The 19,420-nt window shown below is 52.2% G+C and overlaps 1 protein-coding gene and 1 long non-coding RNA gene across 2 annotated transcripts in view; one reads left to right on the top strand and one right to left on the bottom strand.

Annotated features, from left to right (window-relative positions):
- Window positions 1-12,123, top strand: part of LOC125963573 (uncharacterized) — a 62,611-nt gene extending 50,488 nt beyond the window's left edge. Inside the window, exon 2 of the long non-coding RNA XR_007475718.1 lies at window positions 11,450-12,123. This is a non-coding gene — a long non-coding RNA (uncharacterized LOC125963573). The remainder of the gene's footprint in view (window positions 1-11,449) is intronic.
- Window positions 1-19,420, bottom strand: part of DYNC1H1 (dynein cytoplasmic 1 heavy chain 1) — a 66,152-nt gene that overhangs the window by 7,111 nt on the left and 39,621 nt on the right. The window contains exons 36-63 of the mRNA XM_004262407.4: window positions 19,043-19,273; window positions 18,754-18,894; window positions 18,337-18,570; window positions 18,044-18,250; window positions 17,833-17,954; window positions 17,204-17,369; window positions 15,946-16,109; window positions 13,478-13,607; window positions 11,904-12,037; window positions 11,119-11,233; window positions 10,872-11,033; window positions 10,576-10,790; window positions 10,287-10,491; window positions 8,793-8,966; window positions 8,562-8,681; window positions 8,194-8,314; window positions 6,803-6,998; window positions 6,210-6,327; window positions 5,912-6,127; window positions 4,963-5,175; window positions 4,704-4,831; window positions 2,372-2,525; window positions 1,577-1,723; window positions 1,330-1,480; window positions 923-1,176; window positions 712-846; window positions 503-597; window positions 154-328 (exon numbers count right to left, since the gene is read on the bottom strand). Of these exons, the coding sequence (XP_004262455.1) occupies window positions 154-328; window positions 503-597; window positions 712-846; window positions 923-1,176; window positions 1,330-1,480; window positions 1,577-1,723; window positions 2,372-2,525; window positions 4,704-4,831; window positions 4,963-5,175; window positions 5,912-6,127; window positions 6,210-6,327; window positions 6,803-6,998; window positions 8,194-8,314; window positions 8,562-8,681; window positions 8,793-8,966; window positions 10,287-10,491; window positions 10,576-10,790; window positions 10,872-11,033; window positions 11,119-11,233; window positions 11,904-12,037; window positions 13,478-13,607; window positions 15,946-16,109; window positions 17,204-17,369; window positions 17,833-17,954; window positions 18,044-18,250; window positions 18,337-18,570; window positions 18,754-18,894; window positions 19,043-19,273 (4,623 nt within the window). The remainder of the gene's footprint in view (window positions 1-153; window positions 329-502; window positions 598-711; window positions 847-922; window positions 1,177-1,329; window positions 1,481-1,576; window positions 1,724-2,371; window positions 2,526-4,703; window positions 4,832-4,962; window positions 5,176-5,911; window positions 6,128-6,209; window positions 6,328-6,802; window positions 6,999-8,193; window positions 8,315-8,561; window positions 8,682-8,792; window positions 8,967-10,286; window positions 10,492-10,575; window positions 10,791-10,871; window positions 11,034-11,118; window positions 11,234-11,903; window positions 12,038-13,477; window positions 13,608-15,945; window positions 16,110-17,203; window positions 17,370-17,832; window positions 17,955-18,043; window positions 18,251-18,336; window positions 18,571-18,753; window positions 18,895-19,042; window positions 19,274-19,420) is intronic.

Genomic DNA, 19,420 nt, shown 5'->3' with positions numbered 1-19,420 from the left:
GTTGGGACCAACGTGTCGATGTTTGACGTGAGAAAACACCGCACAACATCCTGGGTGTTACACGACACACACAACATCCTGGGTGTTACACGACACACGTGACTCCCTGGAGTAAGGCCAGCTTCCCCCCGGGAGCGTTCACAAGACACTTACCTCGTCTGCTTGAACCTTCGCAATCAGATCCCTAAACGCGGGCAGGCAGCTCAGCCGCACCGCCGCCTCGGCCTGCTCCACCGTCAGACCCTGGATCTTGGGCGTCGAGCCAGCGTTCAGGACGATCTCCTTCCCCCTTAGGAAGTGCTGGAACTCGGCATCGTAGGTGGGCTCCCTGGGAAGGGGGCAACAGTCAGCTGGGGTCTCTCAGATTCACTTCTACTGTCACTAAAAGAGCAATAATGGCTTTAAGAAGAAAAAAAAGCTCATCCCATCAGAAAATGCTGGCAGGCAGGCTGCAAAATGACGACGTTCTCTGGTGGAAAGTGGGGCGGGGCAGCCGACTTACCCGATGGTGCCCTTCAGTTTGATTCTCGCCAGCAGCATGGCGAAGGTGATGTGGTCCTGGTGCAGCATGCCTCGAGCTACCCGGTTAAACGCCACCTGGAGCCAAATGCAGGAAGCACTGCCGACCCTGAAGCACTACTCCCGAGCCCCCCACCACACACATGCGCGCACGCACGCACGCACCCCGGGACAGCCGGGCATGCGCCGTACCTGGAAGAGGTCCTTGGTGATGATGGAGAGGCGCTGCGTGTGGTCGGTGACGCCCTTCAGGTTCGGGTTCTCGTACAGGACGTTGTGGTAGATGTCCAGGAAGAACTGCAGGGAGTACTGGTACAGGAAGTGTATCTGGAAGTGGCGAAGGCGGCTGTTAGCGCCTGTGCACGCGGGGCGGGAGTCCCCGGCTGGGCGCGGCCCCGCTCACCTGCTTCAGGGACTCCATGGTGAAGTAGATGCTGCTGCAGGCGGTGGACAGCGGCAGGTACTGCTGGGACACAGTCTCCACCTCCTGCATCACAATGTCCGTCTCCTCGACTTTCCTCGTCACCTCGGCGGCCTCTTTCTTGAGGTTCTCCAGGGTCGTTATGATCGTGTCATCATCCAAAATGCGCCCTTTCACCTCATTCAGAGCTTGTAGCAGAGACTTCTCTAGCTGACGTAAGCGCAGCTGAAATTCCCCTTAAATGATGAGAACACCCAGAGCTCACTACAGGACTTAGGTTCTTTCCACGGAGTGCTCTGTGATGCGTCCGACACAAGCCCGGCGCACCCTCGTCCTGTGAAAGTTCAGGCCCCCGACCTGCACCGAGAACTGTGGATCCAGAGACATACCTTGGAGTTTAAGAAGATCGGAACGTTTTTCATCCACGTCAGGTCTTTCTGCCTTGAGAACTTCATTGAGACACTGGCTCTGCAAACTGCTACGGGTGACGGTGAAGTTGACGAAAGTAACCCGGGAACAGAGATCAGGTGGGAACTCGACCTGCCAAAAGGGGCGACAGACCAGGCAGCTTTGCTACACATCCGTGGCCTCACCTAACGCCACCCCGTCTTCACGGAGGAGGGCCCCGTCCCTTACCGTGGGATCCCGGGTGGACAGGAAGATGACGAAGGATGGCGACAGGTCTATGTCCTGGTCACCGAGGGTGATCAGCACTCTCCCCCCTGTTCGCCGGACTTCACGGTTCAAAACTGGATTCAGAACTGGATCATAGCTCTCCACGTCCTACGTGTGTATATGTAGGTGTCATTGACAGGGAGAGTTTTACAGTGTTTATTTCCACCCATATAACTGACTTCCTGCTCCAGATAAATACATCTCCCCAGAAGCCACCCAGCTATTTAGACCTGCGCTGCCCAATACGTGGCCATTAGGCACACGTGGTTACTTAGACAAAATTGAAAGTTCAGTTCCTTGTCACGCTGGCCCGTGAAGTGCTCAACAGTGGGGCCGCCATGCAGTTCAGCACAAGCTAAAGAACGTTTCCATCGCTGTCCCGGTGGATGGTGACGATCTAGACCAACTAGAATTTTAAGTGCAAACACTGCTTCTGTTGGATTTTTTATAGATCTATCTCAGAGCTTTAGCTTTGCCTTTTAAAAATTTTTTTGGCCACGCCGCTCGGCTTGTGAGATCTTAGTTCCCCGACCAGATGTTGAACCCGGACCCTCAGCAGTGAAAGTGCGGAGTCCTAACCACTGGACCATCGGGTAATCCCCTAACCTTGCTTTCATATCAGATGACGTCTTGCAAAGTTCAAAAAGTAGCACGTATTATGTGATTCACATCAACTGCATTTGCAAAAACCTAAATGCAGCTCTAAAGGCCTTCCCTGTGGGAAGCAGAGTCTGCAGAGCTGAGATGCACACGAACCTGGACCAGAAGGGGGTTGCCGAACCTCAGCGCACTCTCCAGGTTCTTCCTGAAGGCGTCGTCCAGGAAGCTGGTCCGTGTGATCTTGCGGTCCTTATACTCATTCATGATGAACTCTGTGGCCTGTCCTGAGGGGTCGATGATCAGTGGATACCTGAGGACGGGCCCCAGAGAAGGAGGTTAGAGGTCCACAGGAAGCACAAGGACGTGGCAGGCAGAGCCCGACAAGATGACGGGAAGGCTGTCCCACGCTCAGCTGTGGGTTCCAGGTTTATCAGCAGAGACCAACGTGACCTAAGGCTTAATACTAAAATCATCTTTTTGAAGAACTTCTATGATGGGGAGGTAACTAAACCACAGACTCTGCTAAAAGGGCTGTAGTCAAAGCTTTTCTTTCTGGGACACACAGTGCTTCTCTAAGAAGTCCGAGCATACTGCACTAGGATGACTGTTCTCTGTAGAATTTACTGCTGCCCCTCTCAGGGCCAACTCCTGCAGGGCAGGTATCAACACCACTGCTGCTGCAGCCCCACGAGCTGACGGCTGGGAAGGGTTTACGCTGCCCAGGACCCTCCTTCACTCAATGCTCATGATAACCCTACAAGACAGGTGTTATCCTCACGTCCATTTCACAAAGGAGGAAAAAGGGGCACAGAAAGGCGAACGTCATTTGTCCAGGGTCACACAGCTGCTTAACAAAAAAATGTTAAAAACATAATACACACACGCGATTATACAAAATTCAGGAGCTACGAAAGGGCAAGTGGTGAGAACCGCCCCTCCCCCTCCTCCCTGGTCACCGGTTTCTGGTCCATGTACACAAAGGAGGTTTATGTGTTCACAGACACACGTGTGTCCCCGGGGGAGCACACCACCCCACACTGTGGCCTGCCGGAAGCACCCTCACACGCGGGCTCTGGACGAAGGGCCAGGTCTGCAAGGGCCCCCGGCCTCTCACCGGGGGGACGCACGGTGACCTGTTCACTGGCCCCAACGAGGGGCGTCAGAGGCATTTCTGGGCCTCTGGTAGGACACACTCTGTCCTGTGAATGTTCTGAGATGCATCATTCTTCACGAGTGCCGGGCTTTGGGAGACCCGGAAGCATGCATTTCCATGTAAGACAAATGCAGCCCCCGACACAGACCCCTCGTAGACGCCACAATGGATGGACATTCCCGCCAGCGGCCCCTGGCGAGACCCCGCGCCACTTGTGAGACCTGAGGGTTGGCTCCTCTTTGTGCCCTGGGGACAGTGGCATACAGCAAGGGCTCAAAGGTTCCAAGATGTGCAGATATGCTTAAATAGGACTCTGGGAATCAGTTTTTTGAAAGAGAAAGAAAACCCAGGGTGGCTGGGTTTGGGAGCTGCCACAGAGGAGGGGGTCAGTCCTTGCACTGCTCTGTGAGCCCCCCTCGGCTGCAGGCCCGCTCCTCCTCTTACTCTGGCCCCCTCCTTAAACCAAAATCAGGGAGCCGCTTCCCTTAACTCTCTCTGTAGCTAAACACTTCCAATTCTTGTAATATTTTAAGAGACAGTCTGTTTTTTGTTTTTGTTTTTTTGGCCGCACTGCATGGCTTGGGGGATCTTAGTTCCCCAACCAGGGATCGAACCCACACCCCTGGCAGTGAAAGCACCGAGTCCCAACCACTGGACCGCCGGGGAATTCCCGAGAGGGTCTGTTTTGATTTTCGCCCAATACACAGCCATGCCCATCAATTTCAAAAGGTTACAGGAGGCTTCCCTGGTGGCGCAGTGGTTAAGAATCCACCTGCCAATGCAGGGGACACAGGTTCGAGCCCTGGTCCGGGAAGATCCCACATGCCACGGAGCAACTAAGCCCGTGCGCCACAACTACTGAGCCTGCACTCTAAAGCCCGTGTGCCACAACTACTGAGCCAGCATGCCACAATTACTGAGGCCCGTGCGCCTAGAGCCTGTGCTCCGCAGCAAGAGAAGGCCCTGCAATGAGAAGCCCACGGGCCGCAACCAAGAGTAGCCCCCGCTCGCCGCAGCTAGAGGAAGCCCGTGTGCAGCAACGAAGGCCCCAGCAGCCAAAAACAAATAAGTAAATAAATATATATATTTTTAAATAATAAATAATATTTTTTTTTAAAAAAAAGGTTACATGAGAACCACTCATTGTAGGACAGTTTGGACAGTCACAACGAAAGAAAAAGGGAACTGTGCACAGCCCACCATCAGAGGTGAGCACGCGGACCCTCCCAGTGTCCTATTCCCCGCTTCTAAAGGTGTGTTTTGAAAAAAAATGAAAAGGGGAGCACTGCACACGAAGACTTCTAACCCGTGCCCTTGCTGCGCACAAGCACTTACCTATTGAAGCGTTTCAGCATGATGGCGTTCTCCGTGCACAGGTCGTCTGCAGGCAGGGAGCTGGCCTGCCAGCGGAGACGCTCGTCAGCGTTGGACAGATACTCCGTCCTCGCGATATCTGTGCGGAACTGAGAGGGACAGCAGTTACGGATCCTTTTCTTCAGGACGCAGACAGGCACGGCTTCCCAGTGGAGACGGTGACAGCTTACTGACCCTCATTTTGCCTCCCACCTTTTTGAAATTCCCTGCGGACGGTTACCTGGATGTTGGCTTGCTGTAAGTGATGGGACCAGGTGGTAAACAAGTTCTGGCGCATCTGCTGGTCAAAGTAACCCGCATAAGCAATAAACGCAGCTGACAGGAGACAGTCCCCGGCGATGGTGGACATCTGGTTCTTGAAAGTTTCACTTGTTTTTTCCCATCGTTCCCGTTCAGCAGACAAGCTCTTCAGAAGAGCGGTGCTCCGGTTTACCTAAAAAGAAAACCAAACAGGCTTTATGCTGAAAAGTGCACATCCGTTCCTGCCCACGGTGGGCAGGGTCTGGGAGGGCTGGAGAGACAAGCACACTCATGGTTCAGACCCCGAAGGAGGTTGGGACCCAGATCACCCACAACTGAGGATGACACAAGCCTCAGAATCTGAGGGCATAAGATGAGTGTAGAGAATTAAGTGTCAGCCTTGAGACTTGTGTGTGAGCAGATATGCGGGCAGGAAGCAGGTGGAAGGAGCCTCCAGGGGAAGGTTGACCTGGAGGGAAGAGGTGCCAGAGGCGGGAGGCTGAAGCGCCCATTTTGAGGACACAGAGGAATGGGGGCAAGAGCGACGGGGACCACAGCAGAAGGGACAAGCAGAGGGACGGGAGACCCTGACAAGGAGGCCCTCGGTGATGCCACTTCTGAAGCCCAAGGTGGGAGAACAAATGGGTTTGGAGCTGGCCGCGGGGGAGAGGGATTCCCCGGCTTCAAAGTGCCCGGCTGGCATCCACCCAACACCACTCAGTAAACGCACAGGAAACAGTCACCAGGACCCCCGTGGACGTGAAAGAGCTAATCCCCCGGGATGACCGCGGTCCGTGCAGCCTGTGTTGTCGTCTGTTACTCTCAGCGCTTCCCCCCGCGAGGCCAGCGAGCACGGCACGGTGAAGGACACCGAAAGGCAGCGTTTCAGGGGAGCGGCAGAAAGAGTGCGCTCGTGACGACCATCTTACTTTGGCTTCGACGGCAGCCAGGTCCGCTTTGATGGCCTGGGCCTCTGAGATGAGGACCGCGTACTCCTCCTTGTAGCGGGCGATGCTGGCCTCCAGCTCGCGGATCATCCGCTCCACCTCGTTGGCTTTCTGCTGGTTGTCCTTGGCGTCGTCCTCCAGCTTCTGCAGCTCGTTGCGCAGGGGCTCCACTCGCTTTAACATGTCGGCGTAGTTAAGCTGCGGAGGGCAGATCGACTGTTTGCAAAAGGGACGGGACACTAGGCCCCCTCGCACAGGGATTCCCAGCCAGGCTGATTACCTGTGCGATGGCCCACTTAACCATAGGCCCGCAGGCCAGGGAGGCCCGATTGACGATTTCGTAATTGTAACTAGGATTGGACATGTAGTTCTTCTTCATCTTCTCCCTTATGGCATCACTGCAAAAGAGGAATTGTATTTCTAAGTACGTGCAGGGCAAAAAGTAAAGAATTTTCAGGGAATCAAAATGTAAAGACTAGAGCCAGCTCCCATCTGTTGCTCCAGTGACCACCAAGGATGAGCCAGCCTGACCCTAGTTCTCAGGTGACAAGGCCACTGCTGCTGAGGACTCTCACCTTCCCGCCCCTTCCCTGTTCCCCGACAGGAGACAAGCTCAGGGCCAGCGCTGTGCTCGTAGCCACTCGTGGGGACGGAACAGCATTCGGCTCACAGAGGTAAAGGGGTCAGGGAACTACTGTCAGGAATGCGGAGAGGAAATCTGACTAGTTTGAGTGGAAATGGCCTGGAAAGGTGTTTGTGCAACTGCTGAGCTGACATTACCTTCTGTGTATGCTAAGCCAGAGACACGAGGCCACAAGCAAACACGAGAACCTCAGGCCACCAGAACAGTTTCCCCCACCGGGTGCCACCCACCTGATCTCCTCGGCAGAGAAGTTCACGATGGTGGGGATGAAGTTCTCCCTCATGATGATGGAGCGAATCTGCTTCCAGTCCGTCGTGCTCTCCCCGAGCAACAGGCAGATGGACTCGAGCGCCAGCTTCACGGCGGCAGGGGGGTTGGCCATGGACCGCACCTCCACCAGGTGCTGCTTCTTTATGGACTTCACAGCTGGGCGTGGCGGGAGCACAAGAGGGTGGGGTGGAAAGGACGCGGTGAGAAGGGGACCAGAGCACAGCCAGACACTTTGACTCTCACCAGAAAAGGGACAAGTGCGCAGAAGATCCAAGTGAACGTGGGATGTTCTGTCTTAAAACCCTCTGGAATAGCTGAAGTGGCCAAAATAATGACAGAGATCTTGCTGTACTAAGCGTAAATCGCAACATTCTGTATAAAGGACAGCATCTTTAAAAATGTCTCCCAAATCCTCGTTAATTCCTTTAGCTCTGTGAAGATTTAAGTATTAAAAAAAAAAGCAAAATTGTTCATTTATTTTACACCAATTGAACAAAGACCTTTTCAGTCTGCCACAATTTAGAAGTTGTCTTTACCAGCTGGGGTGAAGATTTGGAATTAACAGTTCTAAAAAAAAATGGCCAACACTTTCCATAAACTGAAATGCACATTTTCCTAACCTGAACTTTTATTAAAGCACTTTTTTAAAGTAATTCTTCGGCAGGTGAGAGCTAAATTAAATCCTCATCAAAGTACAACTCTCAGTGAAAATCTATGGTGCATTTTAATTCCTCTTGTGGTGTAATGTGAAAACTACAAGCAATTGGGTTATTTGAAGTAAGTTAAAGGCTGATGGGCAGGAAGGGGCCCAGGGTTAGGGCCACGCCTAGGTACCGGGCAGACTGAAGACTAAGACGGGACGCCGGGTCACTGCGCTCCCTCCTGCAGCATTTCCCAGGTACATGGGGTGGAAAAGGAAGGATGGGGGACTGCTACCAATAATTAAATTAGTCATCGCTGGCCACGACCAGGACCCTCTAATAATTATAAATAAGATAGCAACACTGCCTACTTTACGATATTTCTGGATGAAATTCAAGCCAGAGATTTGCAAATAGCATATTTATGAAATTATCACCAGATTTTAAAAAACGTACTGACAAAAAGCTGATTTTGTCCATTTTCTCTTATGAAAAGGGCTTCACTATGGTGAAAGCAGACTAGCTTTACGGAAACTTTGCTTTAAGAGATGAAGACAGTCTTTAAGTATTTAGAAAAGGCTTCAGAGACTTGAGACTTATCAATGACGCTGTGGAAACGTACATAACCGGGACCTCTGGGGGAAGGCCATGCTGCCCCCTAATCTGTCCACTCTCCCCAGGGAGCCAGACCTCTGACAGTGTGCACACACCATTCTGGGCCTCGATGACGGCCGGCTCCACCTTGTCAAGATCTTCCTTGACGCTCATCTGTTTGTCTGCGATGACCTCCTGCTGCTTGTGCAGCTGTTCCTGAATTTCTTGGCTCATGACCTAGAAAGGAAGGACGGCTCGGCTCTGGGGTAAGCAGTGGTTAATTCGCTGAGTCCTAAAGTGGCACTCCTCATGCCGCCCGGGACAGACAGACAGACACAGACACAGACACACACACACACACACCCCTGCCCCCACCACAGACCCGTTCAACCCTAAAACCCATCTCAGACTAAACTCCCTACTCCCTCATGAGACACAGATCGCCCGGCCCACACAGGCCACGGTTCCCAAAACACAGAAGCACCTTTTTCTTCTCCGCCTCCTGCTGGTCCTTCACCATCTTCTTCAGCTTGTCGTTGGCCGCCGCGTTCTTCACCTCCAGCTCTTGGCTCTTTATCCTGAGGTCCCGACGCAGCTCTTCCACCTGAGGAACAAAACCACATCAGGGAAATGGAAAACACGCGGCAATTACCTTCAAATTAAGAGGCCCTCCCCTAGCGCAGCCCCAGAAAACGCTGCTCAGGCCGCGACGTACCTGGTCGACCGTCTCTTTGATCTTCCTCAGCCCGACGTTCAGGTGCATCTGCTGCTCCTCCAGCTCGCTCCGCTTCTCGTGGAACAGGTCGGCGTAGTGATTGATGAAGTCTAGGTAGTGGCGAGGCGTGATGGCCATGGTTCTGCCTCCCCGCTTCGCTAGCCGAGCATTAGCCTTTTGGAAAAAAGTCAAATCTCTTCACTCTTCAGGACGTTCGTCCTCTGCGGCTTAACCTCAGAAGATAACTGTTGCGCTGGTGTGGCGCGACGGCACGGCCCCAGCCCACGGGAATTGCATCGCTCGAGACGGAGTCTAGCTCAGGCGCCCACGGGACCGCAAGGAGCCCTCACACCTCTGAGCTTCTCCTCCGACTTCTAGGGGTAGGGAAGGGCCAACAGGACACCCACAGGCTCAGAGTGGTCTTCACAGAGCCTTCCAGAGGGGAGCAGACTGGACTCTTCTAACAAAAAGAGTCTAAAGGAGGGGCAGCAAACCACAGCCAGCCCGTCAAACCCTGCAGCACAGACTCTGCACGCGGAGTGTCAGCCCCACGGCCATGCTTGCTCATGGCAACGCTGTTCTCACGCCACAGTGGCAGAGCTGGGTAGCCGTGCAGGAGCCCAGCTGGCACCTGGCCCTTTGCAGAGAGAGTGCGTGACCCCTGCTCTGGGGGAAGAACACAGGCCTGGCCAGAGAGGCAGCGAGAGAAGCAAATGGAATCAGTGTGGGCAGGGAAGGGGCCAGACGGCTCCGGAACACACAGCCGGGCGACAGGCGGGGTGAGACGTCATTGACAGAGGTAGGAAAACAGGTGAGAAACGGGCATCTCTTTTGCGGGTGATGGTACAGCGTCAAACCCAAAGCACCTGGGCGTCTGCTTTTACATCGGTTTAGCTTTACGTTAGTACAGCAGTTAGTTTTGCTTTCCCCATGATCTCAAAACTGAACCCACACTCAGCCATAACAAGAAACGTAATTCAGTTATTTGTAGTGAGGTGGATGGACCCAGAGACTGTCATACAGAGTGAGGTTAAGTCAGAAAGAGAAAAACAAATACCATATCCTAACACATATATACAGAATCTAAAAAAATATGGTTCTGATGAACCTAGGGGCTGGACAGGAATAAAGACACAGACGTAGAGAATGGACTTGAGGACACGGGGAGGGGGAGGGGGAGGGGGAAGGGTAAGCTGGGATGAAGTGAGAGAGTGGCATGGACATATATACGCTACCAAATGTAAAACAGATAGCTAGTGGGAAGCAGCTGCATAGCACAGGGAGATCAGCTCGGTGCTTTGTGACCACCTAGAGGGGTGGGATAGGGAGGGTGGGAGGGAGACACAAGAGGGAGGAGATATGGGGATATATGTATATGTATAGCTGATTCACTTTGTTGTACAGCAGAAACTAACACACCATTGTAAAGCAATTATACTCCAATCAAGATGTTAAAAAAACAAAAAACAAACCCCCCAAAAAAACTGAACCCACCTGGTGAAGAGTCTGATGAACGAACACACAGCTGTTCACGATGGCTTCCCGGTGTGACGGCGGCTGCGGCAGCTTGTCATACACGACTGGCATGTAATCAGGCACGATGTAATTCGGCTTCTCCAGGTCCATCTTACTAGTGAATTCTTTGCCGACCTGATACAGAGCTTCAGTGGACCAGTCCCCAAACCAGTTCAACACACACCTGAAAGAGATGCCCACATCTCAAAACAGCTCCCGAGAGTAGGGTCTGCCCCGCGGAAAGCAGAGCTGAGTGGGATCGGCGTACCTGTTGAACAGAGCGGGGGAGGTGGCCGCGCGGTCCTTGAGCCCCTCTGAGGATGGGTTCATGGTGAAGACGACGTGGAGGTTGCGGATGACCTGGCTGGTGAACCACTTGTACAGCTCCTCGTGCGAGTCCAGCATCAAGCCCTCCTTCTGGGCCCCCTCCTTACACTGGGTCATCAGGGTGGCATACTCATCTCCTTCGAAGAGGCCAGGAACCTAGGAAATAAGACGGCACCGTGGCTGGCCGGTCCTCGGAAGCCGGCGCCACGTAACACGATGCGGCGTGTCACTGATTACCTCTCCGTTGGCCAGAAGGGTATTCATCCGCTCCAGGAATCCAGAATCTAACACGTTGGACTCGTCCATTATAAAAGCTATCTTTTCGTTTTTACAGCCAGAACGTCTCAACACCGTGCGGAGATCCTCATCGAAGTCCTCCCCCGTGTACTTCCTGTGGACCTACAGAGGCGGGGCAGGTCAGCTCCTCTCTTGCTCAAGGAGCTGCGTGCATGAATAGGGGTTGACAGGCTGTGGCCAGACCCACCTTAATCTGGTACACGCTCAAACCGTTCATCCAGGCCACGAAACGGGACAAGGTGGTTTTGCCCGCTCCACTGACCCCGATCAGAAGCAGGTGGCCTTGAGGCTGACGGAATATTCTGAAACATTATCAGAAAGAAGAAAGAGTCAGGCTTTTACGCTCCATTCCCCTTTTGACACTCAAGTCCTAAACCTTCTCAGGATTAGTCTACAACATTTGGAACGCGTTTTTTTTTGTTTTTTTTTTTGCGGTATGCGGGCCCCTCACTGTTGTGGCCTCTCCCGTTGCGGAGCACAGGCTCCGGACGCGCAGGCTCAGCGGCCATGGCTCACAGGCCCAGCCGCTCCGCGGCATGTGGGATCTTCCCGGACCGGGGCACGAACCCGTGTCCCCTGCATCGGCAGGTGGACTCTCAACCACCGCGCCACCAGGGAAGCCCTGGAACGTGTTTTAACTTGAATTTGTACACTAAACATTCGTACAGCAATTGTTATTTGCCAGGTCCGGTGAGGCGGCAAAGATCAAAAAGACATGGCGCCGCCCCCGGACACCCTGATGACTCGAGGGAGACAGGCCGATTCTAGCAGGAGGGTGAAGGGCTGTAGTCGCAGCCGGTGGTAAGCTCCGCTCAGCAGAGCTGGACTAAGAAGCGGGAGTCGCTTGGCAGATGAAGGCAGGGGCGTGGGAGGCCCGTCAAGAGGACAGCACGAGGCCTGGCCTGACCCCCGCCCCCATCAGATCGAGAGCAGCTCGGGTGAGTGGTGAGGCTGCAGCAACAAAAAGCCCACCGGTCAATCCTGAGCACGTGGTCCAACACCTCATTAAACAGGACCAGAGGAACATCGAGCTCTTCTTCATAGAAGACTTTCAGCCTGGCTTTGACATAATCTCTTAACTCTTCTTGGTCTACTGGGATGTAATCCTGTAGGAAAAAAGGTAGATCCAATTACGAAGAAGAAATCATCTTAGTTCTTATAGCAAAGTGGATTCTATTTCCATATACCAAGACTGTCAAAAAATGAGACGAAAGCAGGTATTTATAATATAGGAACAAAAATATAAGTAAACTAGGATGAGATACGGAAAGACATGGAAAATTTTTACAGAGAAAACTGAACTTCACTGAAAGACGTCACAGAACATCTAAGTAAATGAAGAGATACACCATGATCATGGAGAGAAAAACACACAACTAAAAATGTCAGTTCCACCCAACTGACACACAGATTCAATGTAATCCAGTCAGAATCTCAGTGGTGGATGGTGGAAGTTGTTTTGGTGCAACTTGGCAAGCCAATTCTGAATTTCGTTTGGAAGGGGAAAGCCCAAGACTGGAAAGACGCCCCACCCCTTTAAGAACCAGGTGCTCTGGACAGGGACTGTCCTATCCGGTGGACTTAGAACTGTGATCAGGACCACGTGGTTTTAGCACAGGAAGCAGCAAATGGACCCATGGACAGGACAGAGCTCTGTAACAGACTCACGCGCACAGGGAAACCCATGTGACAGTGCGACACTGCAGAGTCCCAGTGCTGGGACCATGGACATGCACAAAAGAAAAACTGAAAATGAACCCACAGCTCACCCCATACACTAACTCAATTCAGATGGATTAAGGGTTTAAACGATATTCCATTACGAATGTTTGTTCTTCAAAAGACGCTATAAAGAGAGTGAAAAGACAAGCCACTGGGAGAAGATGGTGCCCATAAATGAAACAGGATTAGTATCTAGAGTCTAGAAATAGGAAATTCTAGAAACACTGAGCAAATCTCTCTTGTTCGTCTTGTTTCTGTGCCTTTGCTCCTATCAGGCCCTGTGCCTGCCATGCCCATGCCAACACTCAGATGAAGGCCTATGGACACTTGCCTAAGCCCCTACGTCAGGGTCAGCTCTCCCAAGGTGGGGCCATCCACCCTATGAGACGGAGCTCCTAAAGGAAGGCTGTCCTCATTCCTAAATCAGCATCGCCTACCGAAGGACATGCACATCAAGACTGTCCTTTCCTACAATGTCGGATGTCGGCTCTCCTTTTCAGAGAAAATGGCAGCTCACAGCTATTCTGGAAATGTCACTCTGTTTAGCATCCTAGTATACGAAACATTTTCACCCAAGTTATCCCTAACTGCCCTGATTTCACTGAAGTCCCGTCTCCTGCTGGTTGGATCCACAGCTCTTGGAGCGGTCCTGGGACTCTCTGCCCTGAATTATCAACGGCTGTAAATACGTGGCCCATCATGCCTATAGCCACAGCTTCCTTTATAGTGCCCTTCAAGGCAAAGACGTTTCTGACGAGAAGGTAATTCTAACTAGAAGGACAGGAGCAAAGAAAAGTATTCCTAACGTGATGTAGACGCGTTACCTTTGACAACCAGTTGCTGTACAGGATGGGCCGGCTCATCGCCTTCTCCTTGTCTATGTTGGGGAAATGCTTCAGAGCAACCATGTCAATATTTTCGTCGGTCCAACGCCTCTCCTCATCTTCTACAAGTCTGTCGGAAGAGAAGACAGAGGCCATGATGAGAAAACACCTGGTTTTGTGGGTGCTGTGGGCTACTCCAAGGGCTGGCATTAGTCTTCTACCAGAAATTTTCATTTTCTACAAATGGAAGAACCTAAGACTCTGAACTCGAGACGACTTAAGTAGTCGGAAACATAGATATTAAACACGAAAATCTTAAAAAAAAAAACTCCTCTAAAAATGTTTAATTACATTGATTTACAAAATGAAAACTTCATTTTAGTTTCTAAGCTTGCTTAATATAAATGTTTCAAGTATCAAGGGGCATTATGGGAACAGAAATAGAGAACTACAAGGTGTACAGTTTTGGAAACACAGGGCTTACGGAGGAAACCACAGAGCAAGCAGGTGAGACTCTAACTGTCCCTATAGGTGTGGGAGGTACCTTCTGAGCAGCTGAATACATGATAACTTAGGCTACCAGGTGAAGGTCCAATGAGCATGTCACGTACTTACCGTAGCCAACCAGAATTTAGAAGCACAACTGCTATTGCGAAATTTCAATCTAAACAAAATTATATCTCTGGTATGTTAAGAAATATAAAGATGATACTGTAGCCCAATTATTTTTTTTAATTAAAGAAGGAAGAATGAAGGTAGCTCACGTAACATAAAAAGGACCGCCTTTTAAAGTGGCAGAGCCGCAATACGAGAGCTCAAAGCTGGGCTGCCAGGGCTCGTGTGCCCCCGCTCTGCCTTGGTTAGCTCATCTCTCTCCCTGGCTCTCTGCAGGGCAGCTCTGTGGGAAATGAGAACTCCAAGGAGGCTGGCGTGGAGCCCAGTCATCTACAACAACGCAATATTCCAAGACTCCTCGAAAGCATGGGTGAGAAAAGCTGCCTGAAGGCAAGAATAACTGGTCCAGACGTGTGGCTGCCAAAGGCTTAAGTATTTCTTAGCCTGGAGGGAACCACCTGCCTTGCGTTCTGCCAGGGGAGTAACTACTAACCGACTCCTACGACTACCCACACCTGAGGCCATGAGTGGTCAGAGGAGCTTGTCCTGCTGGGACCGTGTCCTCTACGGATGGGCCACCTCGGGCGACCTCACACGTAGCCCGGGCCCGAGGGGTCCTGCCCTCCTGCTCCTACTCTGCAGCCCCTCTTGCTCTGTTCCGAGTAACCTGTTCACGGGCAGAACATTTCCCCAAATAGTTTGCAACAGGAAATCGTGGTGCTGCACTAAATAGTAAGTCAGTTAAGATCTGTTGTTTGTTAGAAGTTTAGAGTTAAAGCAACACAAGTCTAACTTTTTCTCGCTAATCAAAACTGAGCCTAAAAGGCTATGAAGGACTGCAGTGCTGAGGTACATAAAATTAACAGTATAAGAAAAGTCAATAAAAATGACAGAGCAGGAACTAGGAAAACTAAGAATCTACTATAAGACAAAGATCGTACACAACTATAAACAAAGAATACAAGAAAAAGGTTCTGATTTAAAAAGGTTAATAGGGACTTTCCTGGTGGCGCAGTGGTTAAGAATCCGCCTGCCAATGTAGGGGATGTGGGTTCAAGCCCTGGTCCAGGAAGATCCCACATGCCACGGAGCAACTAAGCCCGTGCGCCACAACTACTGAGCCCTCGTGCCTAGAGTCCTCGCTCCGCAACAAGAGAAGCCACCACAGTGAGAAGCCCGCTCACCGCAACGAAGAGCAGCCCCCTGCTCACCCAGACTAGAGAAAGCCTGCGCGCAGCAACGAAGACCCAACGCAGCCAAAAATAAATGAATAATAAAAAAAAAGATCAATAATTTTCAAGATGCCTTGAGAGAGAAAACGACTCAACTTTTTACTGAGACTTACGATGTTCAAACCACAAAATCTTCCACAATCCAAGCTGACCACTACAGCCACTAGCAAGTCTCTCCCTTCAGTACTGGTCACTTAACTAGAAAAAGTCAAAACTTGCAAGACTTGAAATAAGTGACCAACAGGTAAAAAGAGAAAACTAAAGTCCCAGAGATACAGCTGCAAATCCTCTGATGAGAGCAAAGACTGAGGGTGAGGAAGGGGTGGTGGTTACGGAACTGCACCCCAGGCTGCTGTTAGAAGGCACTGAAATTCACCTGTGACCTCTGTGCCCTGACCTTGTGTGGGGCCCACCCGACAGTGAAAGAGGTGAGTTAAAGTGCCTTGCCCGAGGTTACCGGTAACCAGCAGGGCCGTCGGGGTCTCGTACATAGGGGTGGCCGTGATCAACTCCCAGATGCAAGGCTGCCCTCGCCACCTCACTCCTGTCCATCACCAGCTCAGCCTGCCTCATGCAGACCCTAACTCGGGGGGTCGGAAGGGTCAACGTCCTTGGTTTTACCTGTCCTGGAAGAGACGGAGGGCTTCATGTGCCCAAATCCGAATGAGGCCTTCCACAGGCAGAGTCTCCAGGGGTCTCAGTGCCTCGAAGATACCTCGCACCCACCGGGTCATTTCACGGGGTGAGTAGATATAGTGGGGCTGTGTGTCCTGAGTGAACCTCTCCTGCAGGAATCGAAAAGATGCAAGTTACATGTAAATGTCCTAAGACACGGAAAGTAGTTAAAAAGTCAAATGCAGTATAACGTTTTTATATTAAGAATAAAGACTCTAGACCCTGGAATATTTGAGAATGAATTGGTAAATAATGTTGGGACTACTGTTCAGTAGATCCAAGTCGCTCACTTTATGTTGCAATTAATTATATTTAAAGATTTATACGTAAAAAAAAAATAGGGCTTCCCTGGTGGCGCAGTGGTTGAGAGTCCGCCTGCTGATGCAGGGGACGCGGGTTCGTGCCCCGGTCCGGGAGGGTCCCATGTGCCGCGGAGCGGCTGGGCCCGTGGGCCATGGCCGCTGGGCCTGCGCGTCCAGAGCCGGTGCTCCACAGCAGGAGAGGTCGTGGCAGTGAGAGGCCCACGCACCGCAAAAAAAAAAAAAAAAAAAAAAGATGGCTGTCTCAGTGGAAAGTCGGCAGTTCTCTTGCAAGGGCCCTTGTCAGAGGCTGACAAAGAAATGCAAGCCAAAACCGTGAGAGCCACTTCTGCTCATCCGGTGGGCAAAGATCTTTTTTTTTTTTTTTTTTTTGGCAGTGCCCCACAGCACGCGGGATCTTAGCTCCCCAACCAGGGATCGAACCCGCGCCCCCTGCATTGGAGGGATGGAGTCTTAACCACCGGACTGCCTGGGAAGTCCCAGTGGGCAAAGACCTTTTCAATAAATATTTTTTCAAGGCTGAAAGAGGCATTGTGGTGGAACTGTAACCGGTCCAGCCCCGACAGGTTTGGCCACATGCAGTCACCACAAACACTGCAGAAGAACAAGTACAAACAGGCACATGTTGGTGCTGTTAAAACAGAAGTGGCCACGTCCTTTTAGAAATGGCACAGCACGGTCTCGGTTTCATAAGGGGAATGAACACATGTACATGTGCCAGACGAGGACGGCAAGAACAAAAGGATATTCGCGGTTGCAGAACCGGCTGGAAGCATCATCTGTTGAGACCCTGGAGCAAGTCTCCCGGCTCAGCCGGAGCTCCAGGTGAAGCTCAGTCTCTCAACAGAGCCTTTCGGTCACGATGGGGCAAAGACGCCACACACCTGGGACATGGTGTAGAATTCCACCATCGCCGCGGTGAGAGGCTCTGCGTATGTGCGCAGGGACGGGATGAGGCGCAGCATGGCCCGGTTGAAGGTGCCGTAGATCTGCGTCAGGGAGGCGGGTCCCGGGTAATCCACATACACCACAGGCACGTGACGCAGGAACCTACACAAAGACAGCCCGGCTCAGCCTCGTATGGGGTGAGGGGCAGCATGCCTGGGAGGGCTGCCTCCCTGTCCCAGGCCGACCCGGGGCTTCCTGACCCGCCCCCACGGCTTCGCGCCACAGCTGACTGAGGTCTCACTCAAACTACTCGTGCCTGGGTCTGACATGTAACTGTAGATGCAAAAAACCGGAAAAGAACCAAGCAAAGGTGGGAAAACGATTCAGGCTTATTTCAGCCTCATCCTGGCCCTACAGGCAGGTCTGGGGCAGCTCACTACTGCCCAGCTGTCGCTTTCATTTTGAGTGTGTTCCCAGCACAGTGACATAACCCCAGAGCAACCCCACGATGAGCAGTATTTTGTTAGCTTTTATAATGGCAACTACAGTTTCGTCATGCTACATTTAAAGCAAACCCGGAACTGGTGTGTGTGACATCAGGGAAGTTTACGGGGCTGTGTGTTACCTGTGAGAGAGGGGCTTCCTTCCAGGATCAGTGGGCGGGTTACAAGCCCCGACAAACTGGATCCTCTCCAGCTTCACCCAAGTTTGATCTGAGGTTCGGTAAAAGCCTCCGTGCTCCACCATCTGAGGGCAAGGGGGAGTGAGACACGTTAGGGGCACATGTGAACAGGACACGTCGTGGAGAAGAGGGCACCTCGTGGACATAAACACACCTGTCTGATGAAGGATATGACCCTCTGCGTCCCGTATTTATCCATGTCTGGCAGGTTGATTTCATCACAGAACAACACCAGCCACTTCCCAAGCTGAACAGGGGCCAGGACGACCCCGTTTGGTGTGCGTCTGTACTCGCAGTAGTGGTCAAAAGTCTTCAGCAGGAGCTCTGGAGTAGTAGCGCTGGAGAAGTTAAGACCCACGACCTGGAGAAGGGAAGAAACAAGTGAGGTGCTGGAAGGCCGACCCCGTGCTTGAGCCCCAGGTCCGCCGCCCACTCCAGCCTCTTTACCTCCATGTCGGGCAGGGCCCGGAGGGCGCTGAAGAGCGTCATGGTCTTGCCAGACCCAGGAGGGCCACACAAGACCAGCGGCTTGTGCTCGGCCAGCCAGGTGTACAAGAGGGCCTCGTGGCGGACGGTGTCCAGCGTTGGCACGACGACGTCAGGGGCGGCCACCTTGTGCGTCTCCACTTCAATCTGAGGCACCTTGGCCTGCCACGGCGACCATTCTCCGCTGATGGACACCTGCACACACGGGCGGGTGCCGGTCACCCTGGGACCCACGTACCTGCTCACCTACAAGACTTGCTCACTTTCATGCAAGTCAGAACCTCCAAGTCAACCTGCATCCCTTGTGCCACAGAAAACTAAAAGGACAAAACCCTCCTACGAAAGAAAAGACGACATCCAGTCGAGGCGCGCACTCACTTCGTAGTCGATGATGGGGATGTTGGGAGCAGCAGGCAGTGGCACCGTCGTGATCCTTCTGATGTATTCACCCAGCTCTGCTCTCATTTTCAGCCGACTGTCTCCAGACAAGGACCAAAGGATGGCGTAAACCAGATACCGCTATTGGAATAGGAAGTGGGTCCCGTTTTGAATGGAATTTCAACAATAAAGGAAAGACATTTACAACGATGTTACCCTGAAGCAGTGGTGCCCAGAGATGCTGCTGGCACCTCCCCCAGCACCTGGCCACAGCTGGACCCCTCCTGACCTGGATGTAGCGCTCCAGCTGCTCGATCTGCATGGGGAAGTCGGGGTGGTTGGCGTTGTACTGGGCCACGTTGCGGCAGGCCTGGTGCAGCATGGAGAAGAGCGAGCCCAGGCAGCGCAGGCGTGTCAGGTCCATGATGTGCTCCAGCTTGAAGGCGTGCTCCAGGGCCTTGGTGACCAGGCCGTTGGATGTGAAGTACGGCTGCATGATCGTTGCTGCGTCCCTCTGGATCTACAGGAGGGAGTGAATGATGCTTAGCTACCATCTCAAAAAGCGGGGAGGTTTTCGTCTCCTCTAACCTAGGCAACTGTGAAAAGGAGAGGATCACGCAACTGTGAAAAGTAGTGTTATGGGTTGAAAAAATGAGGAATGAAGCTT

The sequence above is a fragment of the Orcinus orca genome, chromosome 2, assembly GCF_937001465.1.
Source record: "Orcinus orca chromosome 2, mOrcOrc1.1, whole genome shotgun sequence".
NCBI classification, from domain to species: domain Eukaryota; kingdom Metazoa; phylum Chordata; class Mammalia; order Artiodactyla; family Delphinidae; genus Orcinus; species Orcinus orca.
This window is presented reverse-complemented; position numbering and strand designations above follow the sequence as displayed.